The following is a 25,236-nucleotide window of genomic DNA, read 5'->3' as shown; positions in this document are numbered from 1 at the left end:
AATCAATTGCAAGTCTGCCTTGTATGACTGTGCTTTACCAACCATCCATGGGTCGAATGTCTTGTTGATAGCCAAGTTGTCGATCATTCAAGAACCATAACTCTGGTCCTCTATGTAAAACGCCACTATTTCGATGGTACGAGTGAGTCCGGTTTAGACAGAGTCCACTGTATATATGTATATATATATGTCTATATATGTATATATATATACATATATATGTATATATATATATGTGTGTGTGTGTGTGTGTGTGTGTGTGTGTGTGTGTGTGTGTGTGTGTGTGTGTGTGTGTGTGTATGTATGTATTATATATGTGTGTGTTATATAATATATATATATATATATATATATATATATATATATATACTATATATATGTATATATATGTATATGTATGTGTGTATGTGTATGTGTATGTGTGTATGTGTATGTGTATATGTGTATATGTATATGTGTATGTGTATATGTGTATGTCTATATGTGTATGTATATATATGTGTATATACATGTGTATATACATGTATAGATATATATATATATATATATATATATATATATCAAACAAGTATTATAAAATTGATAACAGGAATGGAACTATATATTTACATGTTCGGGGTTTCTGCCAGAGGGTAAAATGGGTATGGTGCCATACCCAAACAATTTTAAAGTTAACCTTTTGACAAAATTAATAACTCTTATTATTACTGTACGATTTTCTTAATCCTAACCCTAAACTTAACTTAACCCTAAACTTAACTTAACCCATTTTCTTTCTGGGGGAGGCCCCCTCATACCCTCTGTTGACTGTGGTTGCATTCAATTCCATAGTGCCATACCCAAAAATATCTTTCTGGCAGAAACACTGATGTTACAAGTACATGTATTCATTTTCAGTTCATATATATATATATATATATATATATATATATATAAAAGTTTTAAAAACAGAAAGAAAAGAAACAAAAATAAAACAACAAAAAATATCCCACCCCTCCCAACATTTTTCACATTCTTATTTAAACTTTTTAACTTGTTTTTGGGGGGGGCACCAGAACATAAAACATGTCTATTTTCAGTGAAGTTGTATTGAATGTTAAATTGTTTCCATAGCCTATAACTCGGGGAATTACATGAAAATTACAGAAGTGGAAAAAAAGATAAGCCCTCATTTCCTTTCATTAAAGGTTGCCTTACACCAAATCAAATTCCACTGGTGACAAAGTAAATTTTTTGTTAGTAACTGATCAAAGAATGGATCAAATGCAAGTTGAATATGTTTTTAAACAATAGAAGTTAAAGTTTGTTTTGTTTAACATCACCACTAGAGCACATTGATATATAAATCATCGACTATTGGATGTCAAACATTTGGTAATTTTGACACATAGACTTAGAGAAGAAACCCACTACATTTTTTTCATATCTAGCAAGGGATCTTTTACATACTCCTCCAAAAATGTTAAGGATCGGTATTTACTTTGCACATAACATCAGAACCAGAAAAGATAAAATGCTTAAATTTGGTTTCAACTATAGTTGTTTATTAATTAATTGTTTGTGCATGCTGTTATCTGTATAAAATGTGATTAAACAAACAATTCTGATAAAAACGAAAACACATACAAAATTCATACTGGTTTTCAATGATCAGCGGAACAGAAATTTTCATTATGTGTGAAAGTCAGTTCACTAATTGCTATTTAGTAGCGGGTATGACCACCACGAGCATTAATCACTGCTCTGCAACGTCGCTGCATGCTCTGTATCAAGTGCCTAATGTCCTGCAGTGGAATGGTCTGCCATTCTGTCATCAGAGCATTTGCAAGGTCGTCTATGGTTCTTGGTGGGTTATGAAGTCTTGAAATGCGTGTCTGAAGTTGATCCCAGATGTGTTCGATAGGGTTACGGTTGGGAGAAACAGCTGGCCAATCCATTCTTTCAATTGTCTCTTCTTCAAGGTAATCCCTCACAATTCGTGCTCTATGTGGCCATGCGTTATTGTCCATTAGCACAAACTCAGGACCAATGGCATCTGCAAACGGTCTCACAAATGGATGAAGGATCTCATCTCTGTACCGAACTGCGGTAAGAGCTCCATTCCTGATGGCGTATAAGTCTGTACGACCATCCAAAGATATTCCACCCCATACAATAACTGACCCCCCACCAAACCGATCGTGTTGCAATATGTTACAGTCAGCATATCCCTCTCCTGATTGACACCAAACACGTCTACGGCCATCGTTAAAGTCCAAGCAAAATCTTGACTCGTCTGTAAATAGAACAGGATGCCAATGATGACGTTGCCATCAGACGTGGTTTTGCACCCACAACAGTCGAGCTTGACAGTGATGTGGGAGCAGTATTGGCCTTACTGCTGGCCTACGGCCTCGGCAATTGGCTGTACGGAGTCTGTTTCTCAATGTTTGTAGGGTGATGCGGACTCCAGTGGCCTGGTGGAATTGTCTATTCAGGTTTGCAGCATCATCAAAACGATTTCGACGAGCCAATGTCACCATAAATCTGTCTTGACGCTGTGTAGTAGCTCACGGTCTTCCACTCCTGGGTCTATCACACAATTGTCCAGTATTGTTGTAACATGTTTGCAATTTGGAAATAACACTTTGTGATACTTTGCCTTTGACCACTTTCAAGCATTCCAATTGCTCTGCCTCGCTCTTCAATTGTCAAATGGCGTCGTGGTGGCATTGTAACTGAACTTTAACATTAAACGATGTGTAGTCTCAAACTGACAACATTCAATTTCACCAGAGCTTTCAATTTGCAATTTCAAAACAGTGCGTTTTCACCCTGATTTTCACCCAAGCTACTTCTAAGCCCAGGTGCGCACATGCAAATTGTGCATAATCGTGTAAAACAATCTACACGCAAAGTACGGTATCTCATTGTTAATCGTGAAACTAAAAATAACACTTTTGATCTTTATATAAGAAAATATTATATATCTAATATATGATCCTTAACTTTTTTGGAGGAGTATATATACCATCCCACAGACAAGACAGAACATACCACAGTCTTTGATATACCAGCCGTGGTGCAATGGCTATAAGGAGTAATAGCCCAATAGTATTCCATTTTTCACACATCCTTAAAAACCAGGTTTAAATTAAACTAAAACATCAGGGCCCTTGCTTATAAAACTTTTATTCTAATTCAACACATTTGTAAGAACAAATCTGATTGGATCCCTGCTAAAAATTTCAGGTGGTAAAATCACCGATATACCGGTCGCAAATTTTCTGGCAGAAATACGTCATAGGTTAACTGAGGAACAGGGTTGTTTTGTAATGACGTCATAAAGACAATTTCTGTAGCGTTCATATTATGTACAGAAGTCGTTAAATACCGAGAAGTTTTTATGTCAGAAATAAACATATTATTCTTTATTAGTTGTTATCTAATCATGAGAGCAGATTAAATATGTCAAATTACACATCTATGTTCGAGCCGCTAACTGTTCAACCACACATCGTCTGTTAATGGGCTGCCTAAGGACGTCACCAGCTGGTGACGTTTATAGGCTTATTCTTACCACAAATGTGACAATTTCCTATTTAAAATCAACCAGCAAACAGTTTAATTAGAATAGGGATAACCCTACTGTGTTTTCCGATTTGCGTATGTGTATCAGTGGTTTTACAGTAGCAAATTTACCATTTTATAGGCTCCGTTAACGCGTGGCCAATAAAACTAACTTTGTGCTGGCAATTGGTAGTCTGAGGCTAGCATTACACGTCACAGAACAATCAATTTTGGTCCTCCTTATTTTATTGGACTAGGTCATCACTGCGGAACAACCAGTCACAAGTCTCCAAAGTTATCTCCACCATATGTTCGAGACTACATGGTATATTTACTTATACAATGGGTCATTTCTTACACAGGTGTGTAGAACGGGTAACTTTTTGCATGGGTGTAGAACAGGTCATTTATTACACGGGTGTGTACAATGGGTCATTTCTTATACGGGTGTGTACAATGGGTCATTTCTTATACGGGTGTGTATAACGGGCCATTTCTGACACTGTGTGTAGAATGGGTCATTTCTTACTAGTACACGGGTATGTAGGATGGATCATTTCTTACATGGGTGTGTACAATGGGTCATTTCTTACACAGGTGTGTAGAACAGGTCATTTCTTAGGTGTGTAGAATGGGTCATTTCTTACACGGGTGTGTACAATGTGTCATTTCTTACACATGTGTGTAGAACGGGTCATTTCTTATACACATGTCTAGAATGGGTCATTTCTTACACGGGTATGTAGAACAGGTCATTTCTTAGGTGTGTAGAATGGGTCATTTCTTACACGGGTGTGTACAATGGGTCATTTCTTATACAGGTGTGTAGAATGGGTGATTTCTTACACAGGTGTCTAGAACGGGTCATTTCTTACACTAGTGTGTAGAATGGGTCATCTTTTACATGGGTGTGTAGAAAGGGTCATTTCTTACACGGGTGTGTAGAATGGGTCATCTCTTACATGGGTGTGTAGAAAGGGTCATTTCTTACATGGGTGTGTATAACGGGTCATTTCTTACACTTGTGTACAATGGGTCATTTCTTACACGAGTGTGTAAGTACATTTCGCAGCCCTTGATGTTCCCATTGTTGGGGCACTGGTTGAGGCCTTTCGTTTGATCCATCAAAATACTAAGACCTTTCGTTTGATCCATCAAAACACTGCTGATGAAAGCAAAAGAAAAGCCAAGAAATCACTACCGGTATATAATATATTATACATGTTGGCTACATGCTGTCGGTCATGCATGAAATCTTCCTGGCACCTGTGACCAAGCATGCAATACATTTCCTGTACTTAACACCAAAGATTTGCAAACAGATAGTAAAAATATATCAGATAATAATAATAATAATAAAATTCTTTATTTTCAGAGGGTAAACACATTCAGTACAAGGTGACTGGTCTCCCATGAGGCCCTCTCTAATCTATACATGATATTATACATACATACATTCAAAGAAACAACATCAACATACATGTAATATGTATAGCATGAGGAACAATAGCACATATTATGAATATATAAATAATATTTAAATCAATTTGTTAAGAAACTTGAGTCAGTGATAACTCAATACATCATAATTATTTTAACAAACAAAATCAACAACAAAGGTATATCTTAAAATTGATTATTATTTGAATAGTGCTTAAAATAACTGGATTTGAATGAGGCGAGGGATTGAGATGCATCTGTCCATGTGGGGTGGGACAGAGCGCAGTGGTAAAGCACTCGCCTCATGCGCGGTCAGACTAGAAGAATTAAAAACTCTGCAGAAATCTTGACAGCACTGCCAAATGCCATGGGCAACTACAGGGGTCGAATAAATATTTCATTTCTTTTTCTTTTCACTTTTAGCAGGTACACTTAAAAAGAAATGTAGTTGAGCAAGTTAATAATTTAAACATGAAGGTAACTTTTTTTTAACTCTGTGTTAAGATAATTTTGGAGAAACTTTTGAGAGAGTTAGAGAGAGAGAGAGAGAGAGAGAGAGAGAGAGAGAGAGAGAGAGAGAGAGAGAGAGAGAGAGAGAGAGAGAGAGAGAGAGAGAGAGAGAGAGAGAGAGAGAGAGAGAGAGAGAGAGAGAGAGAGACAGACAGACAGACAGACAGACAGACAGACAGACAGACAGACAGACAGACAGAGACAGAAAGACACACACAAAGACAGACACACAGAGAGACAGTAAGAAAGAAATAGAAAGTGTAAAAAAGTGAGAAAATGAGAAAGAGAAAAAGAGAGAGAGAGAGAGAGAGAGAGAGAGAGAGAGAGAGAGAGAGAGAGAGAGAGAGAGAGAGAGAGAGAGAGAGAGAGAGAGAGAGGGAGGGAGGGAGGGAGGGAGGGAGGGAGGGAGGGACAGGCAGACAGCATGGGAGATATAGAACAAAACCTATTTATTTTTGTGGGGATTTACATCAAGCGAATTCTGCTGATACATTACTATACTTGAAGTGGAAGACAACTGCGTAAATTCTTCACATGAAGAGAATTGTTGCTTCACAGTCGCCCGTGCACATAAAGATGGCATTCGGTTCAAATCTATTACTGCTACATTATGCATATGCATTACACATGCCGAACCTACATGCATTACAAGCAGACATCTGCTAGTGTCCTTACTATTAATTAGTCCCACAGCTAAAGGTTTCATCATGTTGGTGGTATGCAAATCCTTGATCCTTCCAAGCAATTATTGGCAGAAAACTGTACTTGCAAAATTAGAGATAGAAAAGGAAGGGGAAAAAACCAACCCAGTAAACTATGAAAAGTGTAGTCATGCAAATCTTAAGTAGTCTGAGTAATTAACAACAGAAACCAGTATTGGCAAAATTACAGATATACATGTATGTACCCGATTTATATTTAAAATCTATACATTTGTAACTAATTAATAAGGCAAGAACCTTCTGTTTTTCAAGGACATGTTTACGGTAACATGGACTGTTGTTAATTTGACTTTTTTTAAAGTTACCCAGTAGAAAATGACTGAGAAATAAAAATAAACTGTCTAGTTTCCTGTTTCGTGCAGAGGTTAAAAAGGATAATAAACAAGTTACCAGTTAGTATCATATTTATGTCCCAAGTGAAATGATTTTCACTTGTCACAAGCTTTAACGAGTGACAATGAAAATTATTTTATGAGGGATATAAATTTAATAATATCTGGTACAGAGTTTGTTATTTTATTAATCCAGCTATTTTTTTCATTAAAAGCCTTTTATTTTCGATATACGTAAATGAGCATTTAACGATGAAAACAGAGAGCCATAACTGTGAACTCTTCAATACTACATGACGTCATTGTGTGTGTTTGCAAATCGTGATGACATCATCTTTAGTACCAACAAGGTCATTGATTTGTAAGCATGAAATCGTTCAATAGTTAAGTATGTTACACCACAACAGCCGGTAGTAGGGGTGCATAGTAGGTAGTTACAAGTGCCTCTTAACAATGCCAGAAATAACTACGGAACACTCCCCGAAATGGTCAGACGAAGCCCACAGCTAAAAGCTGATTGGGATGGCAGGTGTGTAGCACAGATAGCCACAAGAGACAAGCACCTGTCGCAGTTGGAAAGATAAGGACTGGGATGTGGAGGTGGACAGTGAAAGAAGTTGAAAGATAGGAGAAGTTGCCAGATCGGGAAGAAATGAGATGGAATTCAAAGGAGAGAAAGGAAAGGGGGCAGTGGGATAAAAAAAATAATAATAATAATAAAAGTATATTACACCAATGCAGAATATTTCTCACTGAGAAAATATGAAAAATATTTACCCCATTATAAGTGACTGCTGGGATAATAATAATGTATATCTTAAGCCAATAGTTTGTATTATTCTTTCAATTTAAAAAATCAAAAACAAACTTAGTTGTACATATATTTGTTGGTCTTGAGTAGCAGCCAAGATATATGTACTTAATTATTACCCATATGGTTAAAAATATCTCAGTACATATCAAAGTGATATGTCCCACTAGAATGCCAAGTGGGACGAAACACTTTGACGTCAAATGATGGCATTATCAATTGGTGCACTACAACCTTATATGAACACCAACCAAACGAGTTGAGTGATATAAATTAAGATCGATTATGGGTGATAAATAGGATATTAAACTTGCTACGATTTCATACCATGTTTATGTCCCTCATGAAATAAATTTTCTTTGTCACACACTAAAGCGCGTAACAATTGTAAATTATTTCACTCGTTTGCGGACATTTTTTTTTTAATTCATACCCAGATGAACGTAAAAGAAATAACAGACAATCCTTATAATTAAATTTGAAACATACTTACTAGTAATAACACTAAAAGTTTGTATTTTATTTTGATCTATTTTTTGCTTCATAAACTATAACGCTCAGTTAGACAAACTACCAATATAAAATGGCGTTCCCTGACAATGTTATTTTTACGTTCATCGAGAAATGAACAAACTCACATTGTCATGGTTGGACCAATGGGATAACATTAAATTGTAACGGAAATTTAATTATTTTAACGGGAATCCATGAACCAGTAAAAAAAAATTAAAATCTGCTTTGTCAGACGATATTAAGATACCTAATAGCTGAAGTTTAAAAAGATTGGTGTATCATTAAACCAGCAAATTCCTTTTCTTTCTGTCATGCTAAAGTCATTCAATGCTTTGTTCTTTTTTCTTCATTTTTTTTTTTTTTCATTTCCAAAGCAACAAGATTTTGTGATTTTTTTTTTTTTTTTTTTTTTTTTTTTCCTGTTCTGATGTACAACATTGCAATCAGATCTTGGCTGACAGTTTGATCAATATTGGAAGATTATAACTGATCCCAGCACATACAGCTTCTTCATTGGCAAATGGAATCAGGTCATGCACTGGCCAGTTGGAAATACTCGGTCAACTTATATAGCCCAGTGCACTTTCGTACTTCACATATATACTAGGGGTGGGTTGAAGTCCGGTGCATGGTCATGCATTCACCTGATATGCAATCATTCTAGGATCGATCCCCATAAGGGGGCTCTTTGGGCTATATCTATCAAAGGTGACCACGGATGCAATATATTTTCAGTACTTAAACACCAAAGATTTGCAAACAAACAGATAATAAAAATATATCAGATGCTTCTTTCCATGTGGGGCTGGACATAACCAGTGGCAAAGCACTCACTTGATGGGCAGACGGTCTAGGATCGACCTCCATTGGTGGGCCCTTTGGGCTATTTCTCATTCCAGCCAGTGCAACACAATAGGTATATCAAAGGCTGTGGTATGTGCTCTCCTGTCTGTGGGATGGTGCATATAAAGATACCTTGCTACTAATGGAAAAATGTAGCTGGTTTTCTCTCTAAGACTATATGTTAAAATTACAAATTTTTTGACATCTAATGTTCCAGCCAATACACAGTGACTTGCATATCAAAGGCCATGGTATGAGCTATCCTGTCTGTGCTATAGTGCAATTAAGGATCCCTTGCTACTAATGGAAAAATATAGCAGGTTTTTTTAATAAGACTAAATTATGTCAAAATTACCAAATGTTAGAGATTCAGTAGCCGATAATTAATAAATTAATGTGCTTTAGTGGTGTCATTCAACAAAACACACTTTAACATTATATATTCTGGTACAATATACTACCACCCTCCACCTGTTACTGGCTCTGGTTGGACTGCTGGTGCTCCCTTTCACCTGCCAGTGCAGGCATTCCCCCCTCCAACCCACCCCACCCCTTTCCTGTCCTTGACGGATGGGCCGTCCCCAGGACAGACGTGCACTACAACAGCTTGTTCTGAATGTGCACGTTAATTCTTTTGAATAGTTGAATACTAGAACATCAGTGTATCCTGGACTATGCGGCATGCAGGCATGCAGGCACTTTTCGGTAGATACTTCTGCTGCTGCTGCTGCTGCCTGTTTTTCATGTAAACATGAGAATTAAGTTAAAATGAACAGAAAAAAGGTTGATGTAATGCAACTCTATGTGGTACTGACATGGCTTATGCATGTGCCAACGACAGTTCTATTGTATACTCAACAGCAAAGAAATGCAAATCAGGGTAAACGTTAATTGGTAATTAAAATAGCTTTACCGGTACATGATTGTAAACGTTTACAGGGAACAGTTTGTTCAGTGTTGCATCGCGATTTGCTATGCAAGATTCAGTGATTGCTACACAATTCTAAATATTAATTAGTAAAATTTGTTAATCAATTTTCAATCAATTAACAACTGTTGCTAATAAAAAAAATTGAAAAAACTAACAATTCCTGGCTAAATGTTTATATTTGAATATACTCATTCAATGCTTATATCTAATTAGGGTTCAAGTGCCCTGTCCTGGGTTCACACCGTGGCTATCTGGGCTGTCTATTTAGCACAGAGGGTTACTGGTTTGTTGATAGTGGTTAGTCAGAGACAAGTTGGTGTTGTGGCCTTACACCTACCCATTGAGTTGTCAAACTCGCTCTGGGTGGGAGCTGGTACCGGGGTGTGAATCCAGTACCTACCAGCCTTAAGTCTGATGGCTTAAACACTACATCACTAAGGCCAGTCCTGGCTCAATCCTCTCAAATGATCAACCTGTAATTCTCCTCTATCTCAATATATGTGTGTTAATCTGTTCTTAACAAAACTAAATTGAAAATTATACAGTGCTCTCGCTGGGTGAAAATTAAAGGAGGGCGGCCGCGTGGCACCACACCCTTCAAAAAATAAAAAAATAAAAAAAGGGAAGGAAAGCTTGGTGTGTATTGGTCGACTTTGTGGAAAGACATACTCCTTATTTATATATCTGTGTTTCTTTTGGTCTTCAGTATATTTAAGCACAAAAATTAAATGGAAAGAAACGTTTGACATACTACAAGTCTCTGAGGTTCTGACACAGATGGATGTCTCAGTTTAATTGTTTAGTCGTGATGATTGTAGGCAGATGGAGAAAGTGGCCACTGGCCAGTATTATTGAGTGGTTTGATCGACACGCAGTCAGCCTCAGACACACAGAAACCCCTGGCTGTCTACATCAATAGAGATATCTCTCTTACTTCTTTGGCAGATGAAAAACATATATATATATATATACATGTTTATCACATGCCATAGAGCAATCAAACATATAAATTTACATGTAGGTCATCTCAGTGTTAAGAAAACATTAAAATAACACATGCTGTGTATATATAACAATCAAATATACATGTAAGTATACACATATATTTACATACCTTCATGTCGAAAAAAAGTTCTTTTTTTTTTTAGAATATATATGTATAAAACATGCCAGATAGCAATCAAACATATACTAGTATATATACATACAAAGTTAAAGACTGTTTTGTTCAATGACAAAACTAGGGCCATTGCCCAGGACAGTGTGCTTGAACCTTAATTGGATATAGTTTGTTTTGTTTAACAACATCACAAGAGCATATTGATTTTTTTTATCATCTGCTATTGGATGTCAAACATTTGGTAATTTGACATAGTCTTAGAGACGAAACCTGCTACATTTTTCCATTAGTAGCAAGGATTCTTTTATATACATGTATATGCACAACCTCACAGACAGGATAGCACATATACAATGACCTTTGATATATGTGATGCACTGGCTGGAACGAGAAATAGCCCAATGGGCTCACCGACGTGGATCGATCTCAAATTGACAGTGCATGAAGCGAGCGCTTTACCACTGGGCTACGTGCCGCCCACTGAAGTGACAGTGATATCTCCCATAAAACGGCAAGGTCTGTGGTTTAAAATGTACTGAGGAATCGTTAAACAAAACATTCCTTTCCTTTCCTTTCGTCCCTGTACCTCCCCAGGCCTCCGTACCGATAATTTCTGGACCAGCTCTGAAAGATGGGTCTGCCCATGCTGGAATTGGTTATTGATTAGCTGGGGAAAATTGCTGACCGAAGCAGTTCGCCAAGTATAGGATGACAGCGACACACACTACACACAATCTTGAAGTGGAGAGACTTGTCTAATAAGTCTTCAGTTCACTGACCTTCATAGCAGTAGTAACGTATTGTGAGGGGGTGGGATTTAGCTCAGTCGGTAGAGTGCTTGCCTGAGATGACCAAGGCTGTTCACCGAATATGGAAAATGACAGAGACATACACTACACACAACCTTGAGGTGGAGAGACTTGCTGATTATGTCTTCAGTTCACTGAACTTCACAGCAGTAGTAACTTATTGTGAGGGTGTGGGATCTAGCTCAGTTGGTAGAGTGCTTGCCTAAGATGACAAGTTGTTCACCAAATACAGAATGATAACATACACTAAACAATTTGAAACGGAGAGACTTGTCTAATAAGTCTTCAGTTTATTGAACTTCACAACAGTAATAATGTATTGTGAGGGTGTGGGATCTAGCTCAGTTGGTAGAGTGCTTGCCTAAGATGACTGAAGTTGTTCACCAAGAGTAGAATGACAGACACACACAATACAACCGTGACGTTGCGATACAGATTTGTTGAATAAGTCATCAGCTCACAGACTTCACAACATCAGCCTACAGTTGTCATGTAATGTGGGGGTGGAATCTATCTCAGTTGGTAGAGCACTTGCCTAAGATGGCCAAAGCAGTTCACCAAGTATTAAAAAAACACTGAACTTCACCACAGTTGTCATGTAATATGAGGGTGGGATTTAGATCAGCTGGTAGAGTACATGCCTGAGATACAGCTCACCGAATATGGACTGATGACGACGTACAACACTACACACATCCTTGACACTGAATACATGTAGTCGTCAGTTCACTAAAACGTCACATCAGCCTACAGTTGTCTTGTGACATGGGGGTGAGAGCTAGCTCAGTTGATAGAGCACTTGCCTAAAGCTAGATTTATACTTGACTTGCCCCGTTCTGCTTCTGTTTAAACCTAATCTTGATTTTTCAGTCACTTCAGTATGATTTTAACACATTTTAATTTTCATATTAAATTTTAGTGCGTGTTCGTTTAACGCTTTTTAGTTTACCTAATACAAAAATTAATTTCAGTTGCGCATGAGGTAGACTGAAGCAGTTCATCAAGTATAAAATGAAAACGATGTACACTAAACACAACCTTAATACTGTGACAGACACTAATCAAAGAAGAGTCTTAGCTACAAAAGGTAAATGATCGCTCCCGTTCCCTTCCATACTCGCCTGCAAAGTTTTAGGATAGTGACAAATTGGTCATCTTGTAATAAAAATTTTAATGCATTTTATTTGAAACGTCACGTGATTGCTCGCGTAATACCATAATTTTAGGAGAGTGATCTTTAGCTCACCTTAATTTTGCTCATGGTGAAGACTGAAATAAGTCATCAGTTTACTTAACTTCACAACATCAGCTAACAGTAGTTCATGTATTATGGGGGGTGGGGGGTGGGGGGTGGGGGGTGGGGGTCACTGTCAGATCTACAGGACTCAAAATATGAAGTGAAATATGACCTGCTGTTATTTGATTTGTTTAAATATACTTACCCATACTGCACCAGTGTGGTGGCACTCTTGGAAGACATGTTACCATTTAGAAAATCCTTCAGTCATCTGGAACAGAAAAGCAAAACATAAATATCATGTTACTGTTTACTAATTTTATATATGAAATATACCTCACCATGAAAAATGGAAAAAACATTGAGTAAAGTGTAATTAATTGATCTCCTGACTTTAGATTATGGTGAGCTATTTAAAATATTGTCATATCTTGGTATCTTGTAAATTCACATGCTATATGCACTGCTCAAAGAAAAGGAACAACTGTTTTGCTGAAGCACTTTTTGGTTATTGTGATATTTTGTTTTAAAAGTAAGAGAGGAAACCCACTGGTAGATTTTAAAATGAAATGAAAACACCACTTTGATCAACTGTTTTATTCCAATATGAGATACACATACATGTACAAGTGTTAATACAATGATGTGAATGAATAGCAAAGCAACAGTGCATCTGTGAAGGGCTTAAACAATAAATATGATGGGAATTGCAAACTTCATTGTAAATGTGTAAATAAATTACCAGGAGTATTCACTACTAAGCATCAAGCAATAATTCTAGTGGCTACTGCTATTATCATAGCCACTTATAAGTTATAGTCTGTTTGCATCAAAAAGGGAACCGATGAATTACGTAACTTCAATTTTCAGTCAATTAACAACTTCATAACTTCATGTAACTTCATAATGAATAAAGTTAAAATTCATATTTATAAAATCATATTATTAAGTGTTAATTCCATACCAACTCAAATAACATTATTTGAAAAAAAAACATTTCAGTGGAAATAAAGGTTTCTTAACAAATTACCATCAAATTATATATATATATACATATGGAAATTAATTAAGCAACACCCGTATTTGCTCAGTGTGACGGTACATGCTCTTAAATTTGTTTCGCCTGTGGCAATTTTACTTGTGTTAGAGGGCAGTGTGCAGTTTAATTGCACTTAAGCCCAGATGGGCAACTTGTTACGTAATACTTCTGCGTGACGGTCTTCGATCGGTATGCCTAATACTCACCCAGCCAGGTGCGGAGGCCATGTGGCTAGTAGTTACGTAATATCTCCGGTAGTGCTGTTTATGGCCAGGAGATTGCTCGCGGTTGGCGACAGCCAGACTGACGATCAGAGAGAAATATACCGACTCTAGTAGAGGTAGAATATGAGATGATATGTGAGGTACCACCTTGTACCCCCAGGCAAAATCCTGATTTATAATAAATAGCTAGTGTTTTAGAGATATCGAGGAGAACGAAAAGGAAGCTTCGCGGGAACGTTAGTCCGTTTGGACTTTGGTAAATATCATTTCTGCTCTGTGTATAACCTTGATGTGATTGATGTGACTTTAAATATTTTGATACTGTATTATACCAATATTCTTTAGACAGTGTCTTCGGTCATCTGACGAAGTAAATCATAGACTTTTTGTTCTAACATTATATGAGTATTTGGTAATATAAAGCTTAGCCAGTCATCCTAGACGACCTAGGTACACTGTAGGTTATTGTCTTTATTGTGATAGGTACCAATATTAATTCTGTGTCACAAGGTTACTGAATGAGTAGTTAGGGTTAATTAAAAATTAACCCGTTAGGAATAGAGCTGTAATTCCTTTATTAATTAAGTTCCCCTGGAAGCGTTCCTAAATTATCACACGTTACTGAACGAGTAGTAAGGGTTAATTAAAAATTAACCAGTTAGGAATGGTGTTGTAATTCCTTTATTAATTAACTTCTCCTGGAAGCGTTTCTCAATTATCACACGGGTGGGTGTGATGTAATGGTGAAGTGATTCGCATATTGTGTAACTAGACACCTAGAGATTAACTAATTAAGTGATCAGTTCTGGGTTGTTATTATTGCTGTTATTAATTAACTACTACGGCTGTACATTTGTCAGCATAGATTAATACAGATTCCAAAGTGTATTGTGTTTTGTTGTGTTTCTAGTGAGCTAAACGTGCTATAATACTATATACTTTATATAAGATCGTATCTCTGATCATACCTAGAGACGAGCCAAACTAGGGTTTAACCGCCTGTTACAGAGAGATCTAATAGATATACAGTTAGGAGAGATATTTTGATAATCGTGTTTTATTCAGTTACGGGAATTATAGAACCCCCGTGACACTCAGACTGAGCAACTTTAATGAACTGGTGCATGAAATGTGTCAAAGATTTCCATACCATATGAAATTTTCAGTGAACAAAAAGGGATGAGGAGAAACATAGCCAATAATACCATAACACAATGTGGTTTATTTGAAGATGGTACAGATTTGGAAAATGTCTTCATTTCATTCAAAAACATTACGAATTTCACTGTTGTTGCACAGACTTAACTGTCAGTACCATGCACACATCTGGTTCTTGAAATTGAAGAATAATGTCTGTCAAGTCCAAATATTGACTTTCCATCAATATTTTGTGTAACCTCCCGCACATGAACAACTGCTTCAAGACGCCTCCTCATTCCTTGGATCAATCTCTGGATTTGATTTTGAGGAATCCTGTTCCAATCATCATGCAAAGCAGCAGTCAATTCATTGAGAGTCTGGACATGTGGGTCTCTCTGTCGAACATGATGGCCTAAAATGTCCCACAGATGCTCAATGGGATTGAGATCTGGACTCATGGCTGGTGATGGAATGGTCTCAACAGCATTCTATTGCAAGAACTGGGTGACAGCACGTGCTCTGTGAGGCCTGGCATTGTCATCCATGAAGATGGGTCTTGTGGCTAGAGGATGATTATCAAAATGGGGGACAACAGCTCTCTCAAGGATCTCCTGTTGATACTGAGGCCCATTAAGGTTACCACGAATGATGATGAGGTCCATTTTGCAACCCAAGAAAATGCATCCCCATACCATCACTGACCCTCCCCCAAGGGGAACCATTTCCTGGATATTGTGGGGAATCATGGCTGTGTTCCTTTCTCTCCAGATATGTTTACGACCATCCACCATATGCAATAAGAAATGACTCTCATCGGAAAAGTGAATCCTCCACCATGATGCAATGTTCCAGCGAACACGTTGATTACACCAGGCAAGTTGTGCTGCTTTGTGAACTGGAGACAGTTTTATATGCTTGGTGGGTCTTCTGGCCCTGTATCCTGCCGTTTTTAGCCGATTCCTGACGGTCCTGTAGGAAATGGCTCTCCCTGGTAACCACTGTTGTTTTAAAGATGTGCTTGAGTCCCATGAATGACACCTAACAAGTCTCAACAATGCTCTATCCTCTCTTATTGTTGTCTTACAGGATCTGCCAGGTCTTGGACGATCTTTAACATCATTGGTAGCCCTGTGTTTGTTCAACAGTCTTGAAATGATGGAAATATTGCGCCCAAGTTAACGTCCAATTTGTCTGAGGGACATTCCAGCATTTCTCATGCCAATAATTTGCCACCTTGTAGCCTCTGACAATTTACGACGTGCTATGACAATTATGGTACTGAATATTCAATGCAAATTGACAGGAGAGAGTGTGACATGTAATCATTACAAACTTGATTTCAACACTGTTGAGGGTATGACATTTCACATGCATTGTTCGTCGTTGAATTGAATATATCCATAAAGTCATGCTATTCAGCAAGATGCCACATGTCAATATATCATTCAGGAAAATGCTCTGTTTTCTTAATTCACAGAATTATAGGTCTATGAATTGGGTGTTGCTTAATTTATTTCCATGTGTATATATATATATATATATATATATATATATATATATATATATATATATAATCTCATTTTTAATACAGGGGTGGAGACAAAATGCTAAAACAGCCAATGTTTCATTACATTTCAACTTATTTCCGTGCTTATATCCAATTAAGGTTCAAGCACGCTGTCCTGGGCACACACCTCAGCTATCTAGGCTGTCTGTCAAGAACTGGTTAGTTGTTAGTTGGTAAGTGGTTAGTGAGAGAGAAGAGGGTGTAGTGGCCTTACACCCATTGAGCCCTTAAGAACTCGCTCTGGGTTGGAGCCGGTACCGGGCTGTGAACCCTGTACCTACCAGCCTTTAGTCCAATGGCTTAACCACTACGCCACAGAGGCCAGTGTACACATCATCACTTGCATTGTCACTGAAGTAATCAATAATGCAATACACAAAGATAAAGGTAGAACTACCATATATCTTCACCTATAAGTCGAATTTTTTTCACCCAAAAATTATTTTATAACTTTGGGGGTCGACTTATAAGAGGGTAAAAAAATTTCACCCAAAAATATTACCATTTTGGGGATTATTTTACAAGTTTTATTGTTGAAGTATGCCCTGTATTTATACTCAAATATGTTGATTTGACCACATTTATTTTGTATAACCTTTTTTTTTTTGGCATTAGAACGGTTTTGGTTATGCAAAAAGGCGTGCAATCTCACTCACATGCCAAGAGAACAGTCCACTTAGTTAAAATAACAGTCATCACTAATAGCAAAAATGTAAACAATACTAACTACCTGTTGCTTGAGTTTATTTTGAAATCTGGTCACTGGCATTAATGGTTGTTCAAACAATGTTTTGTCAGTCATTAACTGAGCTTTCCCTTAAAACAGCTTAGACTGATATCTGCAGTTCACTAGAGCTATAGGGACATACATAAAAACCAGTGTACTTTCCAGAGTTATCCTCCTTACATGTATTAATATGGCGGCAAAACATGTGATTAACTGATATTTTCAGTTTTATTGTAGTGATCTGTTGTCAGTGTATATAAATAAAGTTGTTGTCTTTGCACAAAACCATCTATCTACTAAGGGAATATTTCGGTTTTGATGCTATGTTACTTGTTTGTTAAAACCGAAGTTTGTAAAATAATTTTCTTTTGTTCAAATATTGTACATTATTGTTCTCATGTGCTGAAAATAAGAAATACTTCAATATTTATAAGTTGTTTTTCATGGTCGACTTATAAACGGGTCAATAAAAAAAATATGTTTTCAGGGCTTGAAATTAGGGACTCGACTTATAGCCGAGATCGACTTATAGGCAAAGATATACGGTACACTAGAACACATTGATTTATTAATCATCGGCTATTCAATGTCAAACATTTGGTAATTTTGATATATAGTCTTAGAAAGGAGAGGAAACCCACTACATTTGTTTCATTAGTAGCAAGGGATTGTTTATAATATGCACCTCCCTACAACATGATAGCACATACATGTACCATGGCCTTTGATATACCAGTCGTGGTGCACTGGCTGGAAAGAGAATTAAATAGCCCAATAGGACCACTGACGGGGATCAATCCTAGACATACCACACATCAATCAAGTGCTTTACGACTGGGCTGCATCCCGCCCATAGAAATGCACATGCTTCATCTTGGCTGCCCACCACATACCTTCCTACCTGTATTAAAAAAAGAAGACTTTACCTAACAGATTCAATTTGATAGTAATTTGTAAAGAAACCTTTTTTAATTTATTTTTAAAATGTTATTCGAGTTGATATGGGATTAGAACGTATCAGTATGTAATTAGCAGATCTGCATTCTGTCGTGAACAGCACATAGGTTAACGGACACCATGCTTATTTTCATGCCTGCTGTATACAATAAAACAGATATAATTTCAAAAACCCACTCACATTTCTGCCAAATAATATTACCTGCACTTTCGGTTTTGTTTCGTCCATCCATACAACTCATTCGATCAACACATCGTTTTCTTGTATACGCATAGATCCAATTTAGAACCGTATTGTTGTTTGTAATTCAATCACAATTACCAGAGCTGAAATGTCATGATTGTTAGCACATTTACACTGGTAGTTCATGCATGCAATTGGGCGATATATAATGAATGATTCTAATGGTCTCTCTCTGGGTAGCATGTAACTATCAATTAAGTCGCCGATGTGAATGGCACCATCAATAATGTAATAATCACCTGATCAAGATTATATATTACTCAAAATAAAGGAAAGATTTATTTAATGACACCTCAGCACATTTTAAAGTCAAAAGACCCCAGTTTGAACCCCTGAAAACAGGAAACTAAGTTTGGTTAATCTACAAACCAATAACACAACTGAATAAAGATGAAATAGAGTGACACAAGAGTCCATGACATTGAAACGGGGAAATTCCCTCTTAAAAATACACTAGAGCTCGTCTCCACAACCATTACTTCTCAGAAAGAAATGTTTTATTTAACGACGCACTCAACACATTTTATTTACAGTTATATGGCATCAGACATATGGTTAAGGACCACACAGATATTGAGAGAGGAAACCCGCTGTCGCCATTTCATGGGCTACTCTTTTCAATTAGCAGCAAGGGATCTTTTATATGCACCAACACACAGACCGATCTAGTACATATCAAGGCCTTTGATATACACCAGTCATGATGCACTGGCTCGAACGAGAAATAGCCCAATGGACCCATCAACAGGGATCTATCCCAGACCAACCGCGCATCAAGCAAGCACTTTTCCACTGGGTTACATCCCGACCAGAACTTCTCAGACGCACGTGCATTTTTAGAATTAAGAAGAAATGCATTTCTTGGCATTACAAACATCAGGATGACTATAACACTTCAGTTGTACAGAAATGGACATTCTAAACAATAAAATGTAACCAGTTAGGACCAACCAGAAAGCAACATATAATAGCTGCTAACCTAACAACTTAATAAATGCTACCGAGCAAGCCATCCTGGAAGACATTCCCGCACCACTACGACAACCAGCAAGGCAGCTTTATCCTGAATGGCTTGACGCAGGGGCACGTGATGATCATGACTCATCACAAAGGCTGATACCAGCAGGCCTACGGTGGAAAAGCTCCACCAATGGGATGATCAACAAGGTTCTTCACAGACTGCTACCTCAACATCTTGCAGGAACACCACATTGAGTTCCTGCACATCACTAACTTTGATGTTGAACCACAACCCTGACAGCCCTTTTAAGGGCTACGTATACACCAACCAATCTAGGTTCATATAATGACAGATGTAATTTAAGCTTAAATTCAAAAACTCTGACAACTTTATTTTTCAACCGAAATATTCAAAATTAGCATTCAATCACCAAAATCCTTTAGAACATACTGCAAAAAACAAATAATAATAATATTTCAACTTTTTGGCTTAATTTTCCTACTGAGAAACATTCAAACCCACAGCTTCCTCATCTGCCTCAAGTGTGCAAGTTGTAAGTGAGAAACCCACCTTTATCCCCCCCCCCCCCCCCATTCCTGTCTTGAATGCAAGGGCTTGCTAAATCAAGAACATGCGCCCATGACAGGCACTGTTTGCTACAACAGCTTGCTCTGAATGTGCATATTAAACCCTACTAGTATGACCTGACCAGACCAGACCTGCTAATGGAAAAACGTTGTCTGGGTTTCCTCTGAAATGTCAGAATTACCAAATGATTATGTCTGACACCCAATAGCCAGTAACTAATTAATCAATGTGCTCTAAATGTGTAAAGAAACTGTACTTTAAACATTTCTTTAAAATTGTACGTGAATTATTTTTACTATGAATCACTGACATAGCGTGTTAGCGATTATTACATAAGTGTGTTCACTCGAGGTGCTTCCGTTGCAGGATCGAACTGTGGTATGTGCTTTCTGGTCCATGGTAAAGTGCATATAAAAGATCAATTGCTGCATTAGAAAAAATGTAGGGGCAGGATTTAACAGATGTCATCTGCCATTGAAACCCATGTTAAATTGCCCAACTTCAAACAAAGATTGCCAATAGAACGGGTTCTCGTTGGCACTAACAACATACACCATTGCAAACATACATTATATACTGAACAAAATAAGAAACTTCCGCTAACTTTGCTTGAACGTAACTTGATGAAAACAAACCGTTGTTATGGAACAGAGGAATGACGTGATGAGCGAGAATGTCATCGCGGTAACGTTGAGCATTTAAATTGCCATCAATGATGACTAGTGGTGAACGATAACCATGGGCAATGGCTGCCCAGACCATGACACAACCCCCACCCCCGAAACGATCTCGTTCAAGAACACAACAGTCAGCATAGCGTTCATTTCTCCTATGGTAGACGCGCACCCTGCCATCACCACGTTGTAAAGAAAATCTGGATTCATCCAAAAAAAGAACGGTATTTCAGCGTCGCCGTATCCAACGAGTGTGTACACCTGCCCAATTAAGACGATGACGTTGCGTTAAAACACATCCGACATAAGGACGTCGTGCATGTAAACCGTTCTCCCGCAGACGATTACGAACAGTTTGCCCACTGATTCGGTTATTATGAAGCCCAGGTGTGTTAGCAGCAGTAGCAGTTTGGAATCGATTGCGCAAATGTGTGTTCATGATATAGCGGTCTTGACCACGTGTTGCAACACGCGGACGTCCACAACGTGGCAAGTCGTTGGTGCTTCCTGTCGTTCGAAATCTTACGTGAAGATTTCGTATCGCTCGACTAGAACTCCCAACATGCCTTGCAACATCTTCTGTCGACATGCCAGCATCAAGCATGCCAATCACCCGTTCGCGTAAATTATTGGGTATTCTTGGCATAATAAAAATGCTACAATGTAAAAAACGTTAACTTTTTTACAAATTTTGAAGCGTTTTCGTTCACTTGACAACAATGTCAGTAAGACAAGTAAAACAAATTGACCGAATACTACACGGGACATGTCGAACCATGCATGCACGTGCAAATTGAATTTCACGTTGTTGACGATTAACAGTGCACAAATAATCGATAAAATTCATGAATCCTGATAATACAGCTCAAGGCTAATACTACCTATATAATTTCATTACACAATGAATTCTTTAACACAACAAATACTACATGTACAAATCGGAAGTTTCTTTTTTTGTTCAGTATATAAGCATTTATTTTGCTATGTGACCGCATCTGGCTGTAGTACCAGTCCGAACAGGTGGTTCATTAACCGATTCACTCCAGCTGTCTCTTGCGCTATATACCCATGTCCCAAAAGGTCGATGCACAATATTACAAAATAACATAGGCAAAATACAGCCAGAAGGCTTACCATTAAACATACATATTGTTTTCCTAGAAGTGAATATGTGAACCATAACATGTGTCACAATTAGGAACTATAGTGGACCGTGATGAATGAACTCTCATCCGGAAGTGATCTGTGTAGTGAGACCTCAGTTGGTGAGTGCTCTCGTCGCAGGATCGAATCACCTCAGTGGATCCATTCAACTGACTGGGGGTTTTCTCATTCCAGCCAGTGCACCACAACTGATAAAGACTGAGGTATGTGCTTTCCTGTTTATGGGAAAGTGCATATATAAAAGATCCCTTGCTAATAATGGAAAAATGTTGCAGGTTTCCTCTCTAAGACTATATGTCAAAATTACAAAATGTCTGACATCCAATAGCCGATTATTAATAAATGTGCTCCAGTGGTGTCATTAAACAAAACAAACTTCTTTTTCTTCTTTTTTGAGAATATTAATACACTGCATAAGGGGAATCCTCATTCTATGGTTTGGCTTTTCCAATCAGTGGCCAAATTAAGAATTCTAATTTTCTTACAAGACTCAAGTAACATTTTTACAATTATGTTTGAATGTTTTTTTCAATAAACATTAACATTTACTGATTCAGGATTATGTTACTTTAAATATTAATTTGAAACAGTAAAGAATTAAGAAAACCGTTGAAATGATCTAGATTTAGTTTTTTAAACATTGCCAAAAGTAGTATGCTAAACAAATGTTCATGGTTTTTTCTTCTTCTTCGTGCTTATATCCAATTAAGATTCAAGCACGCTGTCCTGGGTACACACCTCTGCTATCTGGACTGTCTATTCAGGACAGTTGGTTTTGTTTTAGTCGTTAGTGGTTTGTGAGAGAAAAAAGGGTGTAGTGGTCTTACACCTACCCATTGAGTCGTTAAAACTAGCACTGGGTGGGAGCTGTTACCAAGCTGCAAACCCAGTACCTACCAGCCTTATGTCCGATAGCTTAACCACTACACCACCGAGGCTGGTAACTGATGTTCATGCAGTCACATGGTATTATTTGGATCAATCAACAAACAATTTACAGATTGGAATTATATTCTGATGTTATCAGCTTTGGAGAGTTGTCAAACACCAAACATCCATTCTACATAAACACCATTAATGTGTGAGCCGACCATTTTATGTTTTTATTGCATGTTCTTATTGCATGGTGCTCGAGAACTGATAAATATCTATGCATGTATTCCACTGCCATGACAACCAGATAATTAATTTTGGCAGTTCTTAAGCCGCTTACACTGTCGGCTGTCACCAATATAACTGATACCCGGTAATACATGTAGACCTTACTCTTCATGTGATCTCCTGATAACAAGACCGTTTTTCATCCAATTACAGTGTTTCTGCCAGAAATACATTTTTGGTATGGAATTGAATGCAAACACAGTCAACAGGGAGTATGGGGGGCCTCCCCCAGAATGAAAATGGGTTATCTCTAGGGTTAGGTTAAAACAAATCATTCAGTAATGATAAAGTGTAATTAATTTTGTGAAAAAGTTAACTTAAAAAAAAAATGGGGGGTATGGCGCCATACCCATTTTACCTCCTGGTAGAAACCCTGAATTAAAACACTTCTGGCAGACATATGCCAGCAGCTTATAACACAATCAGAATAACTGTTCATAATAAAAGGTCACTTGAACTCAAAAGGATACATCAAAATACATGTAAGTTGAGAATGGTCATACAGGTTCCTAGGAGGTTATAGTACTAAATATCAAGAAAGTCAAGAACAGTACTGTTTTCAACAAGGGCAGGATTTAGTTCAGCCAGCTTGAGGTACTTGTGTCACAGGATCGAACCACCTCGATGGATCCATTCAACTGATTGGGGTTTTTTCTCGAGTCCAACCAGTGCACAATTGGTCAAAGACTGTAATATGTGCTTTCCTGTATGTAGGAAAGTACATATAAAAGATACCTTTCTGCATTAGGGAAAAAGTAGATGGTTTCCTCTGATTTTAAATTTACCAAATGTTTGACATCCAGTAGCTGATGATTAATTAATCAATGTGCTCTAGTGGCGTCATTAAACAAAACAAATTTTAACTTTATTGTTTTCAACAAAATCTTATAAGTACTTAAATAACAACTCCACCACCTTTGCCAGCAGTAGGGGAGTATAGTACAGGTGGTTACAGGTACCTCACAACAATTAATGCCACAAGTAACCATTGAACTTTCTTCAAATTGGGGAGGGGTGCAGCTCAGTGGTCAAGCTCTCTCCTGATGCATGGTATGTCTGGGAAAGATGTCCGTCTGTGGGCCTATTGGGCTATTTCTCGCTCTAGCTAGAGCACCATGACTGGCATATCTAATGCTGTGGTATGTGCTATCACGTGTGCTATCATGTCTGTGGGATGGTACTAGCGTTTCTGCCAGGAAGAAATGTTTGGGTATGGCACTATGGAATTGAATGTAACTGCAGTCAACAAGGGTTAAGAAAATCATACAGTAATTAATGATAACAGTCATTAATTTTGTCAAAAGGTTAGCTTTAAAAAATAAAATCTGCAAAACGAAGTCGGTATGGCGCCATACCCATTTTACCCTCTGGCAGAAACAATTGATGCATATAACAGATCCCTTGCTACTAATTGAAACATGTAGCAGTTTTCATCTCTAAGACTATATGTCAGAATTACCAAATGTCTGGCATCCAATAACCGATGATTAATAAATCAATGTGCTCTAGTGTCGTTAAACAAAACAAACTTTTTAACTTTTCCAAAATGGTCAGACAAAGCCCACAGCTAAAGGGAAGTGGCAGGTGGCAAGTGTGTGGCATGGGTAGCCACAAGAGACACCTCTCGCAGTAGACAGGAAAATAAGTTGAAAGATACGAGGAGCTGCCAGATCAGGAAAAAACAACAAGGACATTTTTTCTTTTTCAATTTTTTTTCCGCAAAATTTCTAGTCAACTGAAAATTTATTAGCAAATACTGTTTAATGTTTGAAAACTGTGTAGAGATCTCCTGAAACTTTAGTAGTGAATTGCGACACGATTCTGAACAAAATGTTCCCTGAATAAGAATCAACATGGCATTTTGACTGTGATTGCAGTTGGTAATGGAATCTTGCTATTTTGAGATCTCATCAAGGGATAGCCTAAATAAAATATTGATTAACCAAATAAATGTACTACTCAGGGGCCTGGCA

General features: G+C 37.6%; 1 protein-coding gene across 5 annotated transcripts in view; it reads right to left on the bottom strand.

Annotated features, from left to right (window-relative positions):
* The window catches only part of LOC121389865 (voltage-gated potassium channel subunit beta-2-like), a 118,189-nt gene that overhangs the window by 88,434 nt on the left and 4,519 nt on the right, over positions 1 to 25,236 (bottom strand). For 4 of the 5 annotated variants that reach the window (XM_041521517.1, XM_041521512.1, XM_041521515.1 and 1 more), the window contains exons 2-3: positions 18,674 to 18,798; positions 13,023 to 13,088 (exon numbers count right to left, since the gene is read on the bottom strand). In XM_041521517.1, the coding sequence (XP_041377451.1) occupies positions 13,023 to 13,060 (38 nt within the window). In that variant the 5' untranslated portion in view covers positions 13,061 to 13,088; positions 18,674 to 18,798. The remainder of the gene's footprint in view (positions 1 to 13,022; positions 13,089 to 18,673; positions 18,799 to 25,236) is intronic. The other variant, XM_041521513.1, reaches the window with a different exon arrangement.

The sequence above is a fragment of the Gigantopelta aegis genome, chromosome 15, assembly GCF_016097555.1.
Source record: "Gigantopelta aegis isolate Gae_Host chromosome 15, Gae_host_genome, whole genome shotgun sequence".
Lineage (NCBI taxonomy): Eukaryota > Metazoa > Mollusca > Gastropoda > Neomphalida > Peltospiridae > Gigantopelta > Gigantopelta aegis.
Note: the sequence above shows the minus strand (reverse complement) of the source record. Positions and strands in the feature narration are given on the sequence as shown.